Source organism: the organism of the source record quoted next, unplaced genomic scaffold, assembly GCF_019419815.1.
Source record: "Pyrus x bretschneideri cultivar Hongxiangsu unplaced genomic scaffold, Pyrus_bretschneideri_v1 Contig1, whole genome shotgun sequence".
Classification (NCBI taxonomy): Eukaryota; Viridiplantae; Streptophyta; class Magnoliopsida; order Rosales; family Rosaceae; genus Pyrus; species Pyrus x bretschneideri.
This window is the reverse complement of record NW_025999390.1, coordinates 9,605,143-9,628,598: the sequence shown is the minus strand read 5'-3', so window position 1 is coordinate 9,628,598 and position 23,456 is coordinate 9,605,143. Positions and strand designations below refer to the sequence as shown.

The window sequence follows — 23,456 nt, the reverse complement described above, 5'->3', positions numbered from 1 at the left end:
CTCTTAGGATCTCTTTTCGAAGTGGCATAACATGTGAAGTCAAGGCCGGTCCTCAGAGTAGCTTCAGTATGAGCCCGATCTAGGGACCCTACTTCAGAGGCTTCCTAATTACACACCCACACACACACACACACACACACACTCACTTTTTTTTAACAATTCAAATTTAATAAAATATTAAAAAATAATATGGGCAAGAATATAATTTTTCACAATTTTTTTTAACCTTTTTTCTTTTTTCTCCCCCATATAGTGTAACTATAGTTTTATACGTATACAAAAATTACTATCCTCTTTACTCTAGTATTTTTCCCAGCTGTCAAATGCAATTCATGAAATCCAACCGTTTATTTATTTATTGAATGTAATAAGTAACATTGTAACAATAAGCAATAGAAAATTGATTGGAATTTGACGTACTGGGTAGTGACTCATCTTTCGATATTAAGTTTTAGATATTTGATGTAGACATAGACTTTTTGATGTATTTAGATAAAAAAAAAATTATACATATTAATGTACAAAGGGTCATGAGTAAGAGAACTCTAAGCCACACTTTGAAGGTTCATCTAGGACCCCCAAATTCTCAAGATCGGCTCTGTGTGAAGTGGCTATAGAATGGAGGATTTAATGTATATGGTGTTGAAATACGATTATCTAATTGAACTAATGTAAGTGCTTAAACATATAAGTTGGCTATAGAACGGTGCATTTATGCGGTAAGCTATAGGATTTGTGTATCAATAAATATACGGGGTCTTATATAACACATGAACAACTACACCACATGATTGTGCTCCACTACCCCGAAAAAGAAACCCTCTTTATCTTGCATATTTCTATCTTTTTCTTTTTCATGTGCAGTCCAAAGCATCGTACTTTAGTACAACCAAATTCCAAACAGAGCAGACACTATTTGAGAATCCGCCCCAAATATGAAACCAAAGACATGCAACAAAGGCAGTTCAAGTGGAAAATTACAATACAAGAAAAGGAAGCATGTGCATTATTGGCTCATCATAAAAGTGAATTGAAACCTCTCTCTCTCTCTCTCTCTCTCTCGTCAAGTTTCATTATCTTGTTCTTCAACATGGTGGATATGAGTTTAGAGCCCTCTCATCACTCATTCAACGCCCTTTTTATCTATACACCACTTTAGGGCTATCAACATAAAAATAAACGACAAAAAACCAGAGACGTTATTGGTACTCTAAAATAATCAACTTGCATTGATTTTGTTTTCACTTTTTACATTAAAGAGAATTGTGGTATCACTACGCTCGAGCGCCAACAACAATGCTCAACTCAAATCCAATTGTAATTGACAAGGAAGTATGTGTTTGAATCCCTCTTTAAAAAGTAAAGTAATTTAAAATATCACATTGTTGAGAAAAGAAAAAAAAACAAATGTTATATTCAAGGTAATTCATTGTATTTCATTCTACCAAATTGTTTGTTGCTTACTTTTAATTACTTACCACAAAAAAATGAATGACTCATCCCTTTTGGATGAGAATAAAACATGTGGTGCAATATAAACGACTAAAATTGCAAAGATGGCCAACCTTCCATTGACAAATTTGGATCCCCACATCCATATGATGTAAGAAATTAATAAATTAAAGGTTAAGGTTAGATAGCAGACGAAACGTAACCACATTTGTTAAGTATGATTTATCTTTGTACCGATCAAGATTTCGAATATTCTTTTTATGGTTTAGATTAAAATAAAGTATAATATCGTAGCTTCAAATAAAAGGTCAAGGTTAGATATGTCACTATCTTAACACTGCAACGAAAAAAAACAGCTCTAATTCAGATTTAAATCCTCCTCTTTTCCCACATTTTCACTGAAAACAAGAAGATACTAAACTTTTTTTTATAACATTGAAGCGTTTCGAACTCGGAACCTAACTAAGTATTTTTCCCGTTTCTTTGCTTACGCAAGTTTCTTTATTTCCTTAGTATATGAAGACTCTGCCGGGTAAGAATTCCCAAACAGAGAACCAAGTGGGACATTATTTTTTTCATCTCAATCAACTCTCTGAATTTTATTTAAAAATATCCAAGTGAGCAGTGATATTCATTTCATTCTTTCATTCCAGAGAGTAGAGAGTTTCGTTTTTTCTTCTTCTGTGTCATACGAGCTAGCCCATCTCTGTTTGGAAATGGCGGGCGGTTCTTTCGCACCGGCCGGCGTGGCCAAGGAGAGAGCAGAGCAGTACCAAGGCAGGCTAACCCTTTATGTCGTCGTTGCCTGCATAGTTGCCGCCGTTGGCGGCTCGCTTTTCGGTTATGATATCGGAATTTCAGGTAACTTTGCACATTTTTGTTGGCTGGCACTTTGGTGTTGGATTTTTTTTCAGGCTTTGATGAGGTAATCTACCAAACTAAATCTCCGTATGAAAAGGGAATGGTGTCATGAAAGCAAAGTTACTGGTGTAAAGTTCAGCTTTATTAGATGCTATCATAAATTCTGCAAAAATCTTGATTGCAACAGCCAACAGGTGTTTCAAGAATTCTTGATTCTCTCTCCTCACATGTGAGGAGAGAGAGAGAGGCACAAGTGGCGGATATACAATTTGTTGCACTTGAGTTTCTCTTCTAAAAAACTTACCTACATCGGAACGACACTCCGGTGATATTGTTAGTCAATTACACTTGTTTTGAGGTTTTAATTTTTTCACCTAGCAATGTATGATTGATTTGGAATACTGCAACTGTGACTACAGGGAATTCTTCTCCTATATTCTTTGGTTGAGAAGAGAGAGATACAAGTTAGAACATGCAAAAAGTGAGGTAATGGAATCACAGCAGGAAAATGATGAACAACTTAATCACCATTTGAAACTAGTAAAAATCAGAAAACAAATTGAATGATTTGAGAGCCTGTTTTGCATTAGAGAAAGGGTTGAAATTTTTCCTACAAACATCTAGTTACAAATTTTCCTGATTTCTTGCTACAGTTTGTTCTAATATAATTTAATCCACTCGGGAACTTCGAGTTTAGAATGCGTGGGTAGAAACTCCGACATCCTATTCACTCGGGTTCGAAAGTATTGATTGTTTTATACACAATTGAGTGGTCTTTTCTTAACAATTTCAGCACAGAAGATTTAGACCCTTAATCTGTCTCGTTTTCAGTATATAATCCAGCTTCTAAATGTTGGTTTAACTGTAATTAGGCGGGGTTACGTCGATGGATGGATTTCTTAAGAAATTCTTCAAGACAGTGTACAAGAACAAAACGCATGCCCGGGAAAACAACTACTGCAAGTATGATAACCAGGGTCTTGCAGCGTTTACCTCTTCGCTGTACCTTGCCGGTTTAGTTGCATCTTTAGTGGCTTCTCCGGTCACAAGAAATTATGGACGCCGAGGAAGTATAATCTGTGGCGGAATCAGTTTCCTCGTTGGAGCAACTCTAAACGCTTTAGCGGCGAATTTGGCCATGCTTATCTTAGGTCGGATCATGCTTGGTGTTGGTATCGGATTTGGAAATCAGGTAACTAATTCACAGAAGAAGCAATGACTTATTTCTGGCAAGAAAATGTTCAAATAAAACTGATTTCTTCAAACTCCTTGTTTGTCTTGAAGGCTATTCCGCTATACCTATCAGAAATGGCGCCAACGCATCTTCGAGGAGCCTTAAACATGATGTTTCAGTTAGCAACTACGCTTGGGATCTTCACGGCAAACATGGTGAACTACGGAACTCAAAAGCTCGAACCATGGGGGTGGAGGCTCTCGCTAGGGCTGGCTCTCGTACCGGCTGCAGTAATGACAGTTGGAGGGATACTTCTGCCCGAGACACCAAATAGCTTGATTGAACGAGGATGTAAAGACGAAGGAAGAAAAGTTTTGGAGAGAATCAGGGGAACCAAAAACGTCAGCGCAGAGTTCCAGGACATGTTGGATGCAAGTGAGTTTGCCAGTGCAATAAAGCACCCGTTCAGAAACATACTCGAGCGAAGGAACAGGCCTCAGCTTGTCATGGCAATCTTCATGCCGACATTCCAGATCCTCACGGGGATAAATTCGATTCTGTTCTACGCTCCCGTGTTGTTTCAAAGTATGGGGTTCGGGGGAGATGCTGCTTTGTACTCATCTGCTTTAACCGGAGCGGTTCTTGTTACGTCTACACTGCTGTCTATCGCAGCAGTTGACAAGCTGGGACGAAGAGTTCTGCTCATTACTGGTGGAATACAAATGATTGTATGCCAGGTAAACCTCATTAGAATGCAATTAGAAACAACTAATGGAATCCATAAAATGCTTTCTAAACGCTTAATACTCTCCCCTCGAATGCAAAACAGGTCATAGTCGCAGTAATCTTGGGGATCAAGTTAGGGGACAATCAAGAACTATCTAAAGGATTCTCAGTACTGGTGGTGGCGGTGATTTGCCTTTTCGTGATAGCATTCGGATATTCATGGGGTCCCCTCGGCTGGACAGTGCCAAGCGAGATATTCCCGCTGGAAACTCGATCAGCTGGACAAAGCATTACGGTGTCGGTGAACCTTCTGTTCACTTTCATCGTCGCGCAGTCGTTTCTCTCCCTCCTGTGCGCGCTCAAATTCGGGATCTTTCTCTTCTTTGCGGGATGGATTACTATCATGACCGTTTTCGTTTACCTGTTCCTGCCCGAAACCAAGGGAATTCCGATCGAAGAGATGATACTGATGTGGAGAAAGCACTGGTTCTGGAAGAGGATAATGCCTGAAGAATACCCTGAAGCTGATGACTCTGTTAGTGTTAGGCAAAACAATTCAACAGTTTAACATGTATTAAAGAAGAGTCTAGTGGATGTCGATAAAGCAGATGACCTTTACAATTCAGTTAAAAATGCATTGAACAGAGTAGCCAACTGGCCTATTTTCCATAAATCAATCTCTGTTATCCAAACACATCTTTTATCATTTTGAGCACATTTTTGTTTATTTTTGTTCGTTGATTTTTCTTTAATTTCTTCAATTAAGCAATTAGAAATGTAGATATGTAAGGAGAGAAGATGGGTGTGTAAAAATCATTTTCATTTAAAAAAACAACCAACCATGATAAAATTGAATAAATAATATGCACAAGCAAAAAGAAAAAAAAAACACTCAATAAAGCAAGTAAACACAAATAAATAGCATAAATCAATTAGAATGGAAAACTCCAAATTAGAATAAAATTAGGTCGATTATGCTTTATTTCGAATGCACGTGGCAAAATATATAAGTGAATATTGTATTTCATTAGAGTGGATTATTAGGTGAGGTTTACACGACCCGTTAACACGACACGTAAACGACACGAAAATAACGGGTTTCGGGTCAACACGATAACTAATCGGGTCATTATCGGGTCACACGATAATAACCCATTAATAACGGGTCCTCAACAGGTTTACACGAAAGTGACACGGGTAACCTGTTTCGACACGATAAGAAAAATACTATTTTGATGATTTTAATTTTTTAAACTACTAAAAAAAACTTACTATAAAATGCAATAGATATAATGAATATGTATATATTGTTTATTAATTATTATTCTATTATTATTCTATATAAATTTTAAAATTTAAGTTTTATTTATTTATTTATTTTTATAGTATATTATAGGCAAGGATTGAGATTAAAAATCATAAAACACATTAAAAAAAATATCAAGTAATTTAAAAATACCAAAAACATAAAAAAATTATAATAATTAATTTCCCGCCTAATATTTCAAGAGTTTCATCCATTTCCCACCTAATGTTTGGGAAATTTTGCAACCTATATCCATCCATTTCCCGCCTAATGTTTAACCCAAAGAAAAAAAAATAACCAGCTTTTTTTTTCTTTTTTTTATCTCTTATAACATTTTAACTTGAATAAAAATAAAATACGTAATAAAAAACATAAATGTAATTTTATTATTAAATATCATCACAGACTAATTGAAACATAGTCTAATTAACACTTAAAATATATAAATAATTAATATATTTATTCCAAGTCATCAAAACGATAAGATTCACTAACGCTTAAAGTTTATTTATACTTTCATTAAGTATAACATCAATGCATATCCCATCAAAATGATGAAAGTATGAATAAACTCTTAAGTGTTAGTGAATTTATCGTTTTGACGGGATATGTATCCTACAAAACTAATTTCAACAATCCAACCGTCAAACTTGTTTATACATGCTTCGAGATCGCATACTCCAAAAATTGCAAAAAACAAACATTCAGAGATGAAGTAATGAGACAAAAATTTTCAATGGTTATAAACGAAAAATCACGATTTAACGGTTATTTTAACTCTGATTTTGATGATTTTGTACAGCTACACTCCTTGATCTTATATGAATACAATGAATGAATTCGATCTTCAATTTAAAATATTTACACTAGTGGATACCACAAATCTTATGTTATACTTAATGAAAGTATAAATAAGCTCTTAAGTATTAGTTAATGTATCATTTTGATAGGATACGCATCCTATGAAACTAATTTCAATGATCCAACCGTCAAACTTGTTTATACATGTTTCGAGATCGCATACACCAAAAATTGCAAAAAACAAACATTTAGAGATCAAGTAACGAGACAAAACTTTTCGACGGTTATAAATGAAAAATCACGATTTAACGGTTATTTTAACTTTGATTTTGATGATTTTTTACAGCTACACTCCTTGATCTTATATAAATACAATGAATAAATTCAATCTTCAATTTAAAATATTTACACTAGTGGATACCACAAAATCTTATGTTATACTTGATGAAAGTATAAATAAACTCTTAAGTGTTAGTGAATCTATCGTTTTGATGGGATACGCATCTTAGAAACTAATTTCAACAATCCAACCGTCAAACTTGTTTATATATGCTTCAAGATCGCATACGCCAAAAATTGCAAAAAACAAACATTCAGAGATCAAGTAATAAGACAAAACTTTTCGACGGTTATAAACAAAAAATCACGATTTAACGGTTGTTTTAACTCCGATTTTGATGATTTTTTACAGCTACACTCCTTGAGCCTAAACAAATACAATGAATGAATTCAATCTTCTATTTAAAATATTTACACTAGTGGATACCACAAAATCTTATGTTATACTTGATGAAAGTATAAATAAACTCTTAAGTGTTAGTGAATCTATCGTTTTGATGTGATACGCATCCTACGAAACTAATTTCAACGATCCAACCGTCAAACTTGTTTATATATGCTTCGAGATCGCATACGCCAAAAATTGCAAAAAAACAAACATTCAAAGATCAAGTAATGAGACAAAACTTTTCGACGGTTATAAACGAAAAATCACGATTTAACGGTTATTTTAACTCAGATTTTGATGATTTTTTACAGCTACACTCATTGACCCTAAATGAATACAATGAATGAATTCGATCTTCAATTTAAAATATTTACACTAGTGGATACCACAAAATCTTATGTTATACTTGATGAAAGTATAAATAAACTCTTAAGTGTTAGTGAATCTATCGTTTTGACGGGATACGCATCCTACGAAACTAATTTCAACGATCCAACCATCAAACTTGTTTATATATGCTTCAAGATCGCATACGCCAAAAATTGCAAAAAAAAAAACATTCAGAGATCAAGTAATGAGACAAAACTTTTCGACGGTTATACATGAAAAATCACGATTTAACGGTTATTTTAACTCTGATTTTGATGATTTTTTACAGATACACTCCTTGACCCTAAACAAATACAATGAATGAATTCGATCTTTACACTAGTGGATACCACAAAATCTTATGTTATACTTGATGAAAGTATAAATAAACTCTTAAGTGTTAGTGAATTTATCGTTTTGATGTGATTCGCATCCTAGGAAACTAATTTCAACGATCCAACCGTCAAATTTGTTTATATATGCTTCGAGATCACATACGCCAAAAATTGCAAAAAACAAACATTCAGAGATCAAGTAATGAGACAAAACTTTTCGATGGTTATAAACAAAAAATCACGATTTAACGGTTATTGTAACTCCGATTTTGATGATTTTTTACAGCTACACTCCTTGACCCTAAATGAATAAAATGAATGAATTCGATCTTCAATTTAAAATATTTACATTAGTGGATACCACAAAATCTTATGTTATACTTGATGAAAGTATAAATAAACTCTTTAGTGTTAGTGAATCTATCGTTTTGATGGGATACGCATCCTACGAAACTAATTTCAACGATCCAACCGTCAAACTTGTTTATATATGTTTCGAGATCGCATACGCCAAAAATTGCAAAAAAACAAACATTCAAAGATCAAGTAATAAGACAAAACTTTTCGACGGTTATAAACGAAAAATTATGATTTAACGATTATTTTAACTCCGATTTTGATGATTTTTTACAGCTACACTCATTGACCCTATATGAATACAATGAATGAATTTGATATTCAATTTAAAATATTTACACTAGTGGATACCATAAAATCTTATGTTATACTTGATGAAAGTATAAATAAGTGTAGATTTTTAAAACCCTCCAAATCTCATGAACAATGTTATTTATCTGAGTGAAAAATTAATAATAATAAGTGTGAAAAATGTAATCACTCGTAATGAAAAGCTTTACAACTTTCATTAAGGGGTCAACTCCGAAATTTAGTATGTATATACTAATTTAATATTATGGTTTACATTTTTTTGGGTCAAATTATGTTTTTCTTTTCATTTTTATTGATTTAAAATATAATTTTCTTAACGGGTAACGGGTCGGGTCATATTACCTGATAATATTAACGGGTTGATTTCGGGTCAGGTCATATTACCCGTTTACTTTAACAGGTATTACACGATACGACCCGTTAAGCTATTGGGTATGACACGAAAATGACACGAACACGAGAAACACGACACGAATGCCAGGTCTAGGTTTTAGTTTGGAAGTCAATATTACATGTACCTTTCTTGGCATCCCTCATCACTGGTCAATCTGGAGAACTGACTACTCATATGTCAGTTGCGAGTTTTGAGTAACCAAAAATCCGCCCACTACCGACGGATAGTTAGTGCAGCCCAATTGATACGCGCAAAACATGTGGACAACCAGTTACTCACATACTACGGAACGTAAAATACCCGTTCAATATGTCTATAAAAGCAATCTACATGGAACAAGTTCACCGCCATGTAACATTACAGTCCAAAAATATATTACATATGCACTGGCTAATGCAGGATTTGAACTTGGGATCCCGATGTTAAAGGTCCAAATTTTTTATTGTGCAAAGTACGCAAATAAATTTCAGTTTATTCACAGAGCTATTTCATCGAACACTTACTGAACTTCTTGTCCGCTGAACAATGTTGCGAATATATTGACATTAGCCGAAGCAATTTGATGAGTGCTATCAAGAGCATTTGTGGTTAGGTTATCACAACTTGTCGAGTGTTAATATATCTAATAAGCATTACATCACATTTAGTAGGCGTAAAACCAAATATAGAAGGTCCCAGAGAACTTCACGTGCTTGTTTCCCTGCGTCCAGATGGTTCTAGGACAACTTTGGTTCGAATGTACATCCGCTCTTGACAACATGGAGAAAAACTTAAACATAACAATGTATTAATGGACAAGAGATGTCATAACCTATTTCGTGCAAGTCTTTTTCCAAATACCAGGCGGAGAAGCAGCTACTCACATATCGATTTGCCCAATACAATGCAAACGAACAACCGGATGTAAATGTGAGGAGCCGGTCGATCCTCCCCACAGAGGACCGGAAATGAGTAACAAATTCTAACAGGAATATAACAAAGTGATTAGCAACAGATTAAGCACAACATTTTATTTCTTGATGATTACTACATCATCGTATAATAGTGAACAGTGAATACAACTTTTAGACAGAGACGGGCTTATACGCTTATCTCCCTAAGCTTCTTTCTTCCAACCTCGTAAACATTTCTTGCATACCAAGTAAAATATAGAAGGCGCCAAACACCCAAACTTTCCTACTAATCTTCTTCCTTCGACTTGCAGAAACCCTAGCGACATAAGCTCTAATCATATCGTCATTTGCTCGCACTCAATCGACTTTCCTCTTGAAAAAATAAAGGAAGCAAATTGGACTAAACGAACAACCATTACCAACTAATCGAATCAACCTTCAACCGTTTCGGAATTTAAGATTCATTCAACTTTCGATCAAACGATTCAATCACTGCTGCCAAATCGCAAAGCCGGAACTTTTCTTGCCTCGATTCTTCGGAACGCCTGGCGCTCACACCAAATCGAGTCGCAGCAGCCGGCGGAGATCACTGGTGGCGGTGCCGTTCCTTCCCAAAAAACTAGGCAGTGGCACCGAGCTTGGAGGCGGAGACGCGTAGAAAGCGCTCGATCCGGCGTAAATCCCATCCATAACTTTGAACTCCGCAGCCTTAATCTGCTTCTGCACGGTCTCCGGGTCGGGTCCCAAACGGTCCGTGGATCCCAAAACCAAATCCGGATCATTTTCCTTCTTCGCCTTCGGCTTGCGATCATCGTGAGCAACAACTCCGAGACCTCGGTTGTTCTTCTCCGGGTTCAAATCCTCGCCGCGTCTCAGGATCTTGACCTGTCCAATCACCAGGTTTTTCCCCGGCGCCTTCGCAACCGCGGCCCGATCAGAGCACCGATCGCGAGGTCGTTCGTGCTGATTGGACTGAAGCCCCATCGGACTCCTCTTCCGGCGGCGAGATTGATGAATATTGGCGGTGGAGCCATGGTTGGGGGTGGAATTAGGGTTGGGTTAGAGAAATTAGAGCTCCTTCGTGATCCGGAGCGGGGGGAGAGGGTTAGGGTTAGGGCTTCGTGGCGGAAGCGACCTCGGAGGCAATCCTGCGATCGGAGAATCGCCGTCCTCATTTTTTTCCCTCGGAAGAAGAAAGAGAAGAAAAAAATTAAAATTTGCGAAAACAAAAGAAAATTCGATTAAATTTCTAATTTTCTGAAAATTTTGTTGTCTGAGAAGAAATGCTATATTTTGCAAAGCATGCGTGAGCGTGTATTTATAGAGAGGTTCCGGTTACTCACGTGACGTCGCGTGAGGTTTCGAACCGTCTGAGGCGCGTGGGGGTGGGGTTAAGATTTTGACCGACTTGGTATTGCAGTTCCATCCGCGGTTGAATTACGGTATTGCCTTGGTTTTTCACATATTTACGAAGTCAACCTTGGTCTTTGCTGGCGCTGGTACGCTGGTAATTTTGGGGTAAGAGAGGAGTAATGATGTGTGGCTCGACGCTTTAATTGCCGTGAAGCGGACTGAAAACCACGTGTCAAAAAATGAATGGGTGGAGTGGTTGGTCTTATCGACACGTATTGACCGGGGCGACTGAGTTTCCGTCTGGGCGGTTTTACACTGAACCGCCTTTTCGTGGAAGCTATGGCCTGGAAACAGATTCTTTCCTATCTTTTCCCCCTAATTATTCTTATCAAACAATTTAAATCATTGAAATCTAATTCAACAGTTAAAGTTATTACAAATTTTAAAATGAGCCCATATTTTTATTTCTTGGATCAAATTTTAAGGATCTGAATTGTTTGATAAGGATGATTAGATGAAGAGATTTGAAGATAATCTCTTTCCACGGCCTACGGAACACAGGGGACAGTGGATCCGGACTCCGGTGAGTGGGTTTTGGGTCTGTATGAGCTAGCCAGATTATTGACCCATCAATAAATTGGACTGGATCTGCAAGTGGCCGCTTCTAAACGCAGCGTTTCAGAGAACCCTTTTAAGTTGTGGGTTACGTGGCATACTTCCATTCCTCAAGTTCCTATTGATTGACGGCCCAGATTTAGTGCTAAAAAACAATGATCTTGTCCCCTTTTCTTCAGCCTCCATCGCCGTGTCTCCTCCGTCTGGTTTCTCTCTAATCTTCGCACTCCCCTAAAATAAAGTCGAAGGTACTGCGCAGCTCCCTCAAATCTTTCTAATTTCTCCTTCGATTTCAATCTTGATTGCAGTCGTTGGAGTTGTTAGATTTCGATTGATGGGTTCTATTTTTTTAATTTTTTTTACTAATTTCATGGTTTTCTTCGTGTAAATTCGTGATAATCTACTTCTTGTTATCTCGCTGCATCTGGGTCGGTCCAGATTGATGAACAAATTTGAAATTTCATTGTTTTTAGTGTTTACAGGAGAAAGAAAATCCCGAAGAAATGCCGCTGTACGATTGTATGCTGCTGCTGAAACCACATGTGAGGAAGGAGTCTCTGATGGACTTGGTCGCTCGAGTGAGCAAACACGTTTACAGAAGAAATGGAGTTATTACTGACATGAAATCATTCGGCACTGTTCAGCTGGGTTATGGTATTAAAAAGCTTGATGGAAGGTATTATCAGGTGGGTTTTTGGTGTTTCTGCAACCTTACAGTGCATTTGAGTTATTACAGGTTGTAGTATTCGTCGTCGTTGCCTTTGAATTGTTTTATTTCTGCAATGAGAGCGTGTTGTTTGGTAACTTGTTGCGTTTGCGGATGTTTCCTAGTTGAACTTGTTAATGCCACATTTTCGATAAGTTTAGGGCCAACGTGATGCTGCAGTTTCCCATTTTCTTTGTTGATACGTAATGAAAAAGTGTGTGAAATTTCCTTAAGCTTTTTTTTTTTTTTTTTTTCTTAATATTATTATGGAGGTTCAAGAAATGACAATTAGTGGCCAAAGCAGGGAGATTTTAATAGGCTCGAACTAGGATTTTGAATTCGGTTAAAGAAAATGCAGCTCTATCTGTTTATCTTAAGAACTTGAGTTAGTGGATTTGGAATTTAAGGTTGGAACTTCTTGGGGATGGCAGTAGCTTGCCTCAGAATTCTCAGGATGCTTACTTTGAACTATCATAGGTTGTAGATTACGTTACACCCTCAGTAAGGGACGATGTGGACTATGCTAGTAAGATTGTAACGATATCTGAATATGGGTAATGATATCTGAATTTGGATTTCTTTCCTATCTTTAGCAAAACGGATGATTTTCTGTCCAAGCCCTGAACTTGGAAAAAATGACAACAACAGAAAAAAGATTGTCATACTAACACAGTGTTAGAGTGCAACGGTATCTTTACTATTTGATAGTTCTTTAGACGTTTTATCATCCAAATAGCGACAATTCTCACTGTCTTAGCACTCTTTAACATCTCCATAAGAGAGTGATATCCCTAAATTGATTTTTAAAATGCCTTCCTCCTATATGTCATCCTTGAAGGTTTTGGAGCATCTGTCGGAGATGCTCATGCCTTGTCAGAGATATCCCTAATTTTCATTTGTCTTACTTTCCAGAATAAAGATTGGGATAAGAATTTAAAGAATCCAGTCACAAACACAAAGGAAAGGATTTTTTTTTTTTTTTATACCTATTGTTGGCTTGTGGATCATCGTATGGATCTGAGATTCAAATTATTGTACAGTTTATTAGAATTTCAACGAAGAGTTGCCTTTTATCTTTAAGGATGAGGGTGATCTCCTGTGGTTGGTTATTGGGTTTCCAGGAACTTTTTCTTCTTGGGCGAAATTGGAGATTCCACCTGATTTATTCTTGGAATATTCTAAAACTTTGAGAGTTTTTGACCGTCTTCTTCGTTGGTTTTTCTGACTGAATTCAAATACATTATCTTCTGATGTTGACCGGTTATGATTTTAATTATAACTCAAAGTTTCCATATGGTATAGGGTCAACTAATGCAAATGACGATGATGTCTACACCCAACATCAACAAGGAGCTGCACTACTTGAACAAGGAAGATCGGTTGCTGCGCTGGCTGTTGGTTAAACACCGAGAAACAAAGTATGGACAGGAATTTCTTAGTGAAGAGGATTCGAAAACTGAATTTAATAAGCTTCAGCGGAGCAGCATATATGGTATGGATGAAGATGAGGACGAGGACGAGGATGATGATGACGATGACGAGGAATACGATGCGGAACAAGAAGGAAAACGTACCTGAAGGGCAGTGGAATATGTCAGGCATAGGTCTGTTAGTATTTTGTTGGAGTTCCTTGATTTACGATTGCCATAAGGTATGTTAGCAGTAAGCCCTATCTGGTTAACTTAGCTTGTCAATGTACTAGATGTAGCGAGCTTTTAGTTTTGATCGGGGTGCTTGCTGCACCTAATTTTTTTTATATTCTCTCAATTGAAAACATCTTGAAGATCTTCTGAGAGGTAGAAGGAACAATGTAGTAGTATAATTTTCGTTGTTTCTTTCGATTACATATGTGTTTGGTTTATGTAGAGTTGTTGTAGGAGGAATAGTTGGTTTTCTTGAACTAGAAGGAACCGCGCTCGGAACTTCCTTCTTCGATTCCAACCCTGTCGTCGGGTGGAGAGAGCTGCCTAATGACTATAAAACTGCTAGGCAAAAAGGGGTATGGCTTGTTCTCAATATTAAACTAACGTGCCTTGCATTAGCCAAACGAGGAAGGAAACATGCCATGCATTGAAAAACATTCAAAACGGTATCGTTTACATTTTACACGGGGAATGTCTTTTTGAATTTAAAAAGGGCACGGCGCATTGAGAAAATCTTATTTCTATTCCTTTTTTGTTTTAGTTGTGATCTTATTTGTGGACATGGTTGATGGTTGTAAGTTGTACCATCGTCACTTACAGCTTAGAAATTAGGCTTTAGGATTGATTAAAGTTTAGATTTTAAGTTATCAAATTTTGATCAGCAAGCGTTAGATTGTCCTGCTGTTAGGATCTTCCTTTGTAACTTATTGCATTCTGAATTTAAGGAATCTTACGACTAATCGAAACTTTAAAAGTTCAATTTATATTGTAATAATATATCTGGTTTGTTTATAGGATCAAAATTTATTTGATTCTAATTTTTCATTAGTAAGTATATTTAACAAAAAAGGGTTTATGCATGTCACATGCACTCGATTCCATCAGGGAATTTTGGCACATGACACAACCATTTAAAACAAGAAATTAGCTACAAAATAAAAGGAACCTTTATGTGATGGTTGAAAGTCACTTATCAATCGTCCTTTGCAAAGGCCTTAGTTTAGCAACATAACTCTCGGAAATTGACGGCGACAGACGGACTAGAGAACGTCAAAATCAAAGCTTGCAGTAATCCCGTAGGGGTGGGCAAACAAACCGAAAAACCAACCAAACCAAATCGTTTGTGTTAGTGTTTTTTTTTTTTTTTTTTTTTTTAAATTCAGTTTAGTTCGATTGTGGTTCAAAATTTAGGCAAACCGCTTCATGATTTTGTATACAAATTTATTTTAAATTTTGACTCCCAAACCTTGCCTTGTATTTTATATTAAAAGATAAGAAGAAATAAAATAAATTATATCGAAAAAAATTATTGAAAGAAATGAGGTGGATGAAACTGACAAACTGCTCCAAATGCGGATTACAAATAAAGTATTTTAAAATTAAAAACAAATAAAATAATGGTACCTCATAAAAATGGAATTAGATTTCGTGGAGGTAGCAAGTCCGCGTGCTGCAAATTCTCATGCTGATGCAACCTGAACCAGAGCGGGACCCACAGAACCAACAACGCCAACGGTAATATTTAATTTTAGAACAAGGAGGACGATGGAAAGAAAATGTCACACCGAATCTCCCGCGGGCCAGTGGCTAATTTGTAAGCAAAAATTAAGCACAAAAAAAAAAAATAGAAATTTAAAGATAGCAAATACAGAATTGCAGAAATCAGCGGGAGTGCGTGATCGAATTGATCATCGGTTCATCACCTCCCCTCCCTCTCTCTCTCCTCCATGATATCTCTCTCCCTCCTCTGCCTCCTCTCCCGGTCGTTTCCGAGAGAGAACGATCCCACGCAGCTAGCTCCCAATCAGAGAAGCTAGCTGAGCTATAATTCCCCCACCCTTCCCTCCTACCTGGCTTTTGACGATGGATGCAAGGCCGTCTCCGCTGTCGTTGAAGAAGGTGGGGAGCGGACGGTCCGAGGTCAGCACGGTGAGCGGATTGCTCGGACTCGGAGGCGGAGAAGATCAGAGAAGCTCGTTGCCGTCGCCGTCATCGTCGGCGTCGTCGTCGATGTTTGAGTATTTCGGATGGGTGTATCATTTGGGCGTGAACTCTATCGGCCACGAGTACTGCCACCTCCGGTTTCTCTTCATCCGCGGCAAGTACGTCGAGATGTACAAGCGAGACCCCCACGAGAACCCCGGCATTGTGAGCGCCTCTCCTCCTCCCTCCTCCCTATTCAATTCCTAATTATTCTACTAAATTGCAAATTACAAATGTTTTTTTCTTCAATTTATTAATTTTACGTTCAATTTCTATCTGTTTTGGAGCAGAAACCGATTCGGAGAGGCGTTGTGGGCCCCACACTCATGCTGGAGGAGGTCGGGCGTCGGAAGGTCTACTATGGCGTAAGTCCTCCTCTGTATAATGTTTTAAGTGATTGGATGCAATGTCATTGTTTGATAATTATCTTATAGCATTTCAAGTTTCAGGTGATTGTTGCTGTGGATGCTGAATCGTTGCTGTTGTTGTCATGTATCTGATATTTCTCTTTTTTCCAGGACGTTTATGTTCTTCGTTTTTTCAATCGTTTGGAGGAATCGAAAAAGGGGGAAGTAAGTTTTGGTGCCGTATTCATTATTCGATTCTGCAGCTAAATGCTAGAACATGTGAATGTGCTTGTTTTAAATTTTCACATATCCCTGCTTTTATGTGTGTGTATTCTCCTACCATTGGATCCCGAATTCATCTGATTTTGCCTCATCCGCAATCTCTGTATTTTCAAGTTTTGATATTTCTCTGTTCTTCCTTCTTACTTTCATGAATTTTCATATATTGAATTGATGATCTTGGCAAGTTTTTGGTAGTTTAGAAACCGTTTCTCATACCGTGTGGTATCTGTACAGTCAATTTTGAATCAAGTCTCCTTATATATCACATTTGGGTTTCCTTTCTCTTATTTTAATCAGATGACTGACGGTTAACTGGTCTTTTGTAGATTGCTTGTGCTACCGCTGGAGAAGCCCAAAAATGGCTGGAGGCCTTTGATCAAGCCAAGCAACAGGTACATGAATTTTCTCACCAAAAATGTCCATAGAAAACAGTTAAAGGGCAGAACTTTTCCTTGTAGAGAGTGTTCTTACCTTGCAAATTGAATATTTTGGTAGTCCTTGTGACATAGAGCCAATACTTTTTTGTCCAAACTTTTGAAACTGTAAATTGGAGAGATTCAGAATTGCATATTTCATCCAGTCCATTGTTGTTTTTAACCCTGGAACTCCGCTTCTCACAGGCTGAGTTTGAGCTGTCAAGAGGAGGTAGTGCCAGAAACAAGCTGAATATGGAGACTGAGTACGCTTATATTTCCTAGATACACTTGCATAAGTACTTGATATAAGTTTGATTCTGTTCACTGTGCATATCATATTTTCTATAAATGATATTATTTTTATGTTAATGTTGACTCAAAACTTTTATAATGTGGAAGGCTCAATCTCGATGTCCATCGACCTAGAGTAAGGCGCTATGCAAGTGGATTGAAAAAGCTTATAAGGATTGGGCAAGGTAAGGCGGAATGTGAATGCTTCTTTTAAATGTTTACAATGGGACTACTTGGTTCAGTGTCCCAAACATGAGTCATTGGTCACATTTTCAGTTGACAATTATCGAAATCTATCTTCCCATTACAGGACCAGAGACGCTTTTGTGCCAATCCTCAAGCTTGGGTGCAAATGGTAGCACGGATGGATACTTTGAGAGGGATATTGGTGATGCAATTGAGGCATATAAGTGGAAATGTGTGCGAACAATTAATGGTATTCTTCTCATAGCCTTTTATTACCTACTTGATAGTTCATAGACGTCAGCGGACAAAGAATTTTTACCTCTCTTACTAAATCCTTAAGACCACACTTTGGTCATTTTCAATCAGCTATGCAATCTTTAACTTTATTTTCTTCATACATTCTCTCTTTTGGTTTCAGGTGTTAGAATATTTGAAGACGTTGCTAACTCTGAGGTATGCTATCTAATTGTAGATTAATACATGCATTTGTGTGTCTGTGTCTGTGTCTGCATGTAAGATAATGTATCTTTATTTCCACTTTTGGCAGAGTGGTAAAGGTGTTATTGTCAAGGCTGTTGCTGTTATCGATGCAAGTGCAGATACTGCTTTCGAAGTGCTTTTAAACCTTGAACGACATCAGAGATATGAGTAAATTGTCTTACTCTTACATGGTAGGATTATCATTACAGAACTCCTCTCTCTAATAGTTCTCTTTTCAGGTGGGATATGCTGACAGGTGACTTGGAGCTGTTAGATTCTTATGATGGGCACCTTGACGTTGTATATGGGACATTTGATCCTAGGTATCTTACTCGGTAATGATGTTAGACGTGACTAGTTCTGCCACTCTTCAACCAATATCTTATCCTTAATCTGTGCTTTGATTAACTTCACCTTGCAGTGCATTTGTTAATAGAAATAGCTTCTTTACATAATAAAGTCAATCTGCATTCTGTTTGTTGTTCATCATCGTGAGATAGTAATTTGTAACTTAAATGTACAGGTGGCATTCCAAGAGAGATTTTATCTTTTCTAGGCAATGGTTTCGCGGACAAGACGGAACATATAGTAAGACGATATAACTTTCAGCAGTATCAATATAGCTTCAGTTTGTGGTGTAGGGAGTAGAGCTTAACTATTTTGCCTTGGTATTTGGCTGATATCATTTGGTGCTGTTAATGCAGCAATTTTGCATTTCCCTGCTGTTCATAAGAAGAAGCCTCCAAGATCGGGATATCGACGTACAAAAATAAATCGTAAGAGATTTCATCTGCTTTATAAGAAACTGATAAGCTTGCTAACACAGATATGGATCACTTTCTGAGGTTTTATTAAACCCTACAAATTTTTGGATGAATTCCCTGTCTTCCAAGCACAGATTTGTACCCCTGAATTGTATTTTATTTCAATCTGATGATACTTGGTTTCATATATTCTCATTAATGAAGTTCAATTTCTGGTATTTGAAAGTCTGTTTCTTCATTTAGTTGTTCTTTTTTTATGTTTTTAATTTGTATTGCAGCATCGACTTGGGAGATTAGAAATTTGAACACATCCATGGGTTCAAATACTCCAAGATGTCTTGTCACTCAAATGTTGGAGATAAATTCCGCGGGCTGGTGCAGATGGAAGAAAAATCACTGCTCGAAGTTTGAAAAGAGTGTACCCTATGCATTGTTGTGCCAAGTAGGAGGTTGGGAAATTATTTTACATTTTAAATTTGTTTTAAATTTATAATCCGAGTGTTTTATGCTCAAAGAACCTTTTTCTGAGAATTGAGAAGTGTCAATTAAACTGGCTTCCAAACACGAGATATTTCAAGTATGTCGTAAATGGTTTATTGAGGCAGTTATATTTCCGTTGTTTTTGTAATTATTTAGGTTTGAAGGAATATATTGGAGCAAATCCTGCACTCAAATTTGAAACTTCCACTACGGTTATTCAATCGAAAGTATCTGAAGTTTCCGTTTCCACTGCTGAATTTGAGGAGTCAGAAGTCAAGGATGAGTTTTATGATGCAATGTCTGCAGACTCTTCATCTTCTGACGAAGAACTTGACCAGAAGGTTTTCCTTTTTTTCAGTTTTCTTTATCTTGGAATGGAGTACTGCTGGTGGTCCAAATGAATGCGGCTCAATTTTTTTATAGATGTACGATTTTGAATTCCAATTATTAATATTCTCCCTCTACAATTTGCAGGATGCAAAATTGAGCTTGAAGCGAACCTCAGGTATCCTTACTTCTTAGTACTTTAAATTAGGCATTGGCCTCTTATGTTACCATAAATTACCAACATCTTAAGTTTTAAGAGTGAATCTATAAAGCGTTTTACTTATCCAAGAACAAAAATGACATAAATACATATTCAAAGACTGGTCTGTAACTATTGTTTCACCCTTTCAAAAAGTTATCAGTGCTTAAAGCATAACTCATTCTGGGTACAGCTGCAGATGCTACTAATAAGGAACTGGATTCCGAAGTGGCTCCTGTCATGATTGATACAAGCCAGTTACATGGTACCTTGCGCACCGGAAGGATGACACTGACACAAACTGTTGGACATCTCCAAGCGGTACGGGATTTATGATCAGGGGAAAGAACTACCTAAAGGACAATTCTAAGGTGGGTTTGACTACGCTTTGAATTAATTTGACTGAAAACTTCCGGTCATCTTCTCATGATTATTTCTGGCTTGCTCTTTCCAGGTAATGGGAGGAGATCCCCTTCTCAAGCTCATAGGAGTAGATTGGTTCAAAGTTGATAAAACTATAGATAGGATTGCACTGCCATCCACGGAGTCTTCTTCAGGTAGAGTTGGTTTTGATGTTTGAATTGCTTATATATTGATAACGTCAATTGGTTACTTATGATTTCTGTGTCTAAGCATACCCTTCTTTATTACAGTCAGAGGCTGGGAAGAAGCTTCCATTTGTACTAGTCATTAATCTTCAGGTACGTGCACTAGGGCCTCCCTACAACAGCAGAATAGGAAATGAAATATCGTTGTTCTGTTTAGCTACTCTTACCATTTCGGTCTAATGAGTGGCTTTATGATATGTTGTGTTTTTGTTACAGGTTCCCGCAAAACCAAACTATAGTTTGGCACTTTACTATGCAGCTGACAGACCTGCGAAGCCAAATTCTTTGTTTGCTCAATTTGTGGATGGGACTGACATGTTTCGTGATGCAAGATTTAAATTAATTCCTAGTATCGTTGAGGTATGTTGTGCTTTATGTCTAAAGTATGCATTACCCAAAGGCATGTATGTGTTCTGCATTGATGGGAAAATTACCTAATGGTTATCTGCTGCTACAGGGATATTGGATGGTCAAGCGTGCTGTTGGAACAAAAGCGTGCCTATTGGGGAAAGCTGTGACTTGCAAGTATTTCAGACAAGACAATTTTCTTGAGGTAATTCTTTTCGCGTTCATAACTAGGTGTAATCTGACATTTCCAAAAGCAAATTTTCTCCGATACAAGCGGAGACAGACTTGACTGTGTACCATAAACACAAAGTTTAGAACTAAACTGTTATGCCAATCATTATTAACCTTTCCTGATTGCTTATGGCATCTTTTAATGAAATATAATCTTGTATTTTGCAGATTGATGTGGATATTGGATCATCATCCTGTAGCGAGGAGTGTCATCGGACTTGTCCTCGGTTATGTCACGAGCATAGTGGTTGACCTTGCAATTTTGATAGAGGTCCGTGTCTTTACGATCTGTTGTATTCTTTAGCACAGTATTAACAATGCATTCAGGAATATTTTTCAACACCTTACGTTGTTTGCAGGGAAAAGAGGAGGCGGAGCTGCCCGAGTACATACTCGGGACTGTTCGGCTGAATCGTCTTAGGCTCGACTCTGCTGTTCATTTGAAGGTTTGATGCTGCTGTACTTCGACATCCGTCAAAGCGATTGCTTCGACGGGGTCGTTATTTTTCCATTCTTTATAAGTGCTTCACCAGGGGTTTTGTTTCCGTTACGGTCTAATGTAAAATAAAAACATTTCATCGACTGTCTCCACATGCTTATATATAAAAGTAATGCAAAGATGGATGGCCGTTTTCTTCTTCTTCCGTTTGATTTCTTTATCCATATTCAAATGTAGTTTCGAGTACCAAAATTGATATGTTGCAAGTATGCAGGCTTGTTATGCTAGAACGTTTAAATTCGACATGGATTTCCCATTTGTTTTGATATCCTCATCTTTTTCGTTTTTCTGTCTCTTTATTTATTTTCTTGACTCTTTATTTATTTTCTTGACGCGTGCAAACTTTCGTTGTTGCAATACTTAGGCACTAACCAGTTAGGACCCCAAACCGTTTAAATTTCTTCAATGTGTCTATATTTGTGTAAAATATCAGACAAATAAGATAAAGATATGGAAAGGTTGGGGTGGAGTTTAAATATTATCCGATATCAGAGAAACTCTTAAATTTCGACTTAAAATTAACAGATTTCGTCAATATTTCTTACATATCGGTTACATATGGACAAACTACCAAATGTCATTAAAGTTTCACTTTAAATTTTCACCTTTTTTAGCAAATTTTCATTATTTCCATCGAAAATAACCAATCTTGATATATCATCAATACATCTATTGATATTTTCGTAAATTTTAATTTTAATATTTTTACCGATATCAATATTTTTAAACATTGGTCAGGACGAGGGTATTGTCATTAAGAAAAGTCTGTTATTTAAATCATCGATAAATACGTTGTTATACTGTTATTTTATGATGCTCGTGTCAAAGATTAGCGATTGCACATTGCAGTGATCTAAAAGAACCAAAAGGTGAAAAGAGGGACCCTTTCTTCAATCACTTTATTAACTCTTCAACCACTCTATCTTTTGTTTTTTTGGACGTGTTATGCGTACTTTATGCATGATTAACGTCTTTTTTTCACAAAATGTAATCCTTTCATATTTATTAGTTTCCGCACCACTAACACTTTTGACTAATTGTTCCCCCAATTGCAGTATCTTTTAACTCTCCATTACCCTAAATTTCAAAAGATTAACTTTCATGTCACGAGTACATCGTCATTTTATCATCCTATGTTATTGATACAATAATATGTGAATCGCTGAAATAGAACGTCAAAGTGATAGCGTAAACGTACCACAAAAGTTGTAAATCAAACCTAAATTATCTACAAGTTGACCCTATCAACGTATCTTTATATCATTGATATAGAACGTCAAAATAATCGTGTACCCATATAAAAAAAAGTCCTAAATCAGATCTAACTTATCCACAAGTTGCCCCACATAGGAAGAATGTAGTGAAAAGAATTTCCAAGATAAATCTAAAGTTATGCATGTTTAATTGTACTTATGAAGAGGTATCAAATCAAAGCATAAACTCCTACTCTTTTGAGACTCTAATGGGAATCCAAGTCAGGTAAATTCCTTTTCCTTAAAAGTTGTGTTGTTCTTAGCTGCGCACGGCCAAATCCAATTCAAATCAAATCCCTCGGTGATAGCAAACCCAAAACTTCAACAGCTCGACACTGTTTCCTTTGAATCAAGCAAGAGACATGCATGACGTGTATGAGTAGAATTTACGTCCAATTAACGATATTTTAAATTTATTACAAGATGTTTTATGAGTAAGATAAGATACATAACGTCACATGATAAGTTTAGCATGTTACTCTAACTTTAGCATCACTGTTGCATGGAATGAAAGCTTCTTTCGAAATGTATAGTCTAGATTTTTCCATTTAATTTATATTAATAGGATTTTCATGTATGTTAATGATATTCTAAACTAAAAATCACGTTGTTAAGTTAAAAAGTTATTACAAAATTAATTTAAAATACCGTCATAATAACATAATATTTACCGGTTTCTTTCCAAAATCATGCATCACACGTTGAGGAGCTTGCATTCTCAAGAATTTACTCACTGGG

At 36.7% G+C, this 23,456-nt stretch overlaps 4 protein-coding genes across 5 annotated transcripts; 3 read left to right on the top strand and 1 right to left on the bottom strand.

Annotated features, from left to right (window-relative positions):
• Window positions 1-1,953: 1,953 nt before the first annotated feature.
• On the top strand, window positions 1,954-4,838 carry LOC103930779 (sugar transport protein 7-like). The gene is given in 5 exon segments (XM_009360228.3): window positions 1,954-2,068; window positions 2,071-2,313; window positions 3,186-3,505; window positions 3,598-4,224; window positions 4,317-4,838. Coding segments are annotated over 5 exon segments (1,755 nt in total). The 5' UTR covers window positions 1,954-1,968; the 3' UTR covers window positions 4,782-4,838.
• Window positions 4,839-9,798: 4,960 nt separating this feature from the next.
• LOC103930788 lies at window positions 9,799-10,940 on the bottom strand. Its single transcript, XM_009340163.3, has one exon. The coding sequence runs from the start codon at window positions 10,689-10,691 to the stop codon at window positions 10,260-10,262; it is 432 nt and encodes a 143-aa protein (XP_009338438.2). The 5' UTR covers window positions 10,692-10,940; the 3' UTR covers window positions 9,799-10,259.
• Window positions 10,941-11,678: 738 nt separating this feature from the next.
• Window positions 11,679-14,225, top strand: LOC103949125. 2 transcript variants are annotated; one of them, XM_009360227.3, is made up of 3 exons: window positions 11,679-11,923; window positions 12,149-12,361; window positions 13,684-14,225. In XM_009360227.3, exons 2-3 carry the CDS (start codon window positions 12,179-12,181, stop codon window positions 13,957-13,959), a joined length of 459 nt encoding a protein of 152 aa, XP_009358502.2. In that variant the 5' UTR covers window positions 11,679-11,923; window positions 12,149-12,178; the 3' UTR covers window positions 13,960-14,225. The 2 variants fall into 2 exon arrangements, with proteins under 2 accessions (XP_009358502.2, XP_009358501.2); XM_009360226.3 differs by having other exon boundaries at window positions 11,681-11,923; window positions 12,158-12,361.
• Window positions 14,226-15,531: 1,306 nt separating this feature from the next.
• On the top strand, window positions 15,532-21,607 carry LOC103949124 (protein ENHANCED DISEASE RESISTANCE 2). The gene is given in 25 exon segments (XM_009360223.3): window positions 15,532-16,172; window positions 16,298-16,372; window positions 16,526-16,579; window positions 16,963-17,028; window positions 17,257-17,315; window positions 17,452-17,528; window positions 17,654-17,779; window positions 17,948-17,982; window positions 18,077-18,177; window positions 18,249-18,344; window positions 18,533-18,597; window positions 18,714-18,785; window positions 19,052-19,222; window positions 19,410-19,594; window positions 19,728-19,758; window positions 19,973-20,059; window positions 20,062-20,150; window positions 20,234-20,314; window positions 20,316-20,336; window positions 20,433-20,480; window positions 20,604-20,747; window positions 20,845-20,940; window positions 21,135-21,161; window positions 21,163-21,237; window positions 21,326-21,607. Coding segments are annotated over 25 exon segments (2,259 nt in total). The 5' UTR covers window positions 15,532-15,887; the 3' UTR covers window positions 21,419-21,607.
• The last annotated feature ends 1,849 nt before the right edge of the window (window positions 21,608-23,456 follow it).

What these genes read in the sequence shown, in the direction of transcription:
- LOC103949125 (XM_009360227.3), top strand. Translation starts at nt 12,179, where the DNA reads ATGCCGCTGTACGATTGTATGCTGCTGCTGAAACCACATGTGAGGAAG. An exon ending in TTGATGGAAGGTATTATCAG is followed by an intron (nt 12,362 to 13,683) that starts GTGGGTTTTTGG and finishes CATATGGTATAG; the next exon opens with GGTCAACTAATGCAAATGAC.
- LOC103930788 (XM_009340163.3), bottom strand. Translation starts at nt 10,691, where the DNA reads ATGGGGCTTCAGTCCAATCAGCACGAACGACCTCGCGATCGGTGCTCT.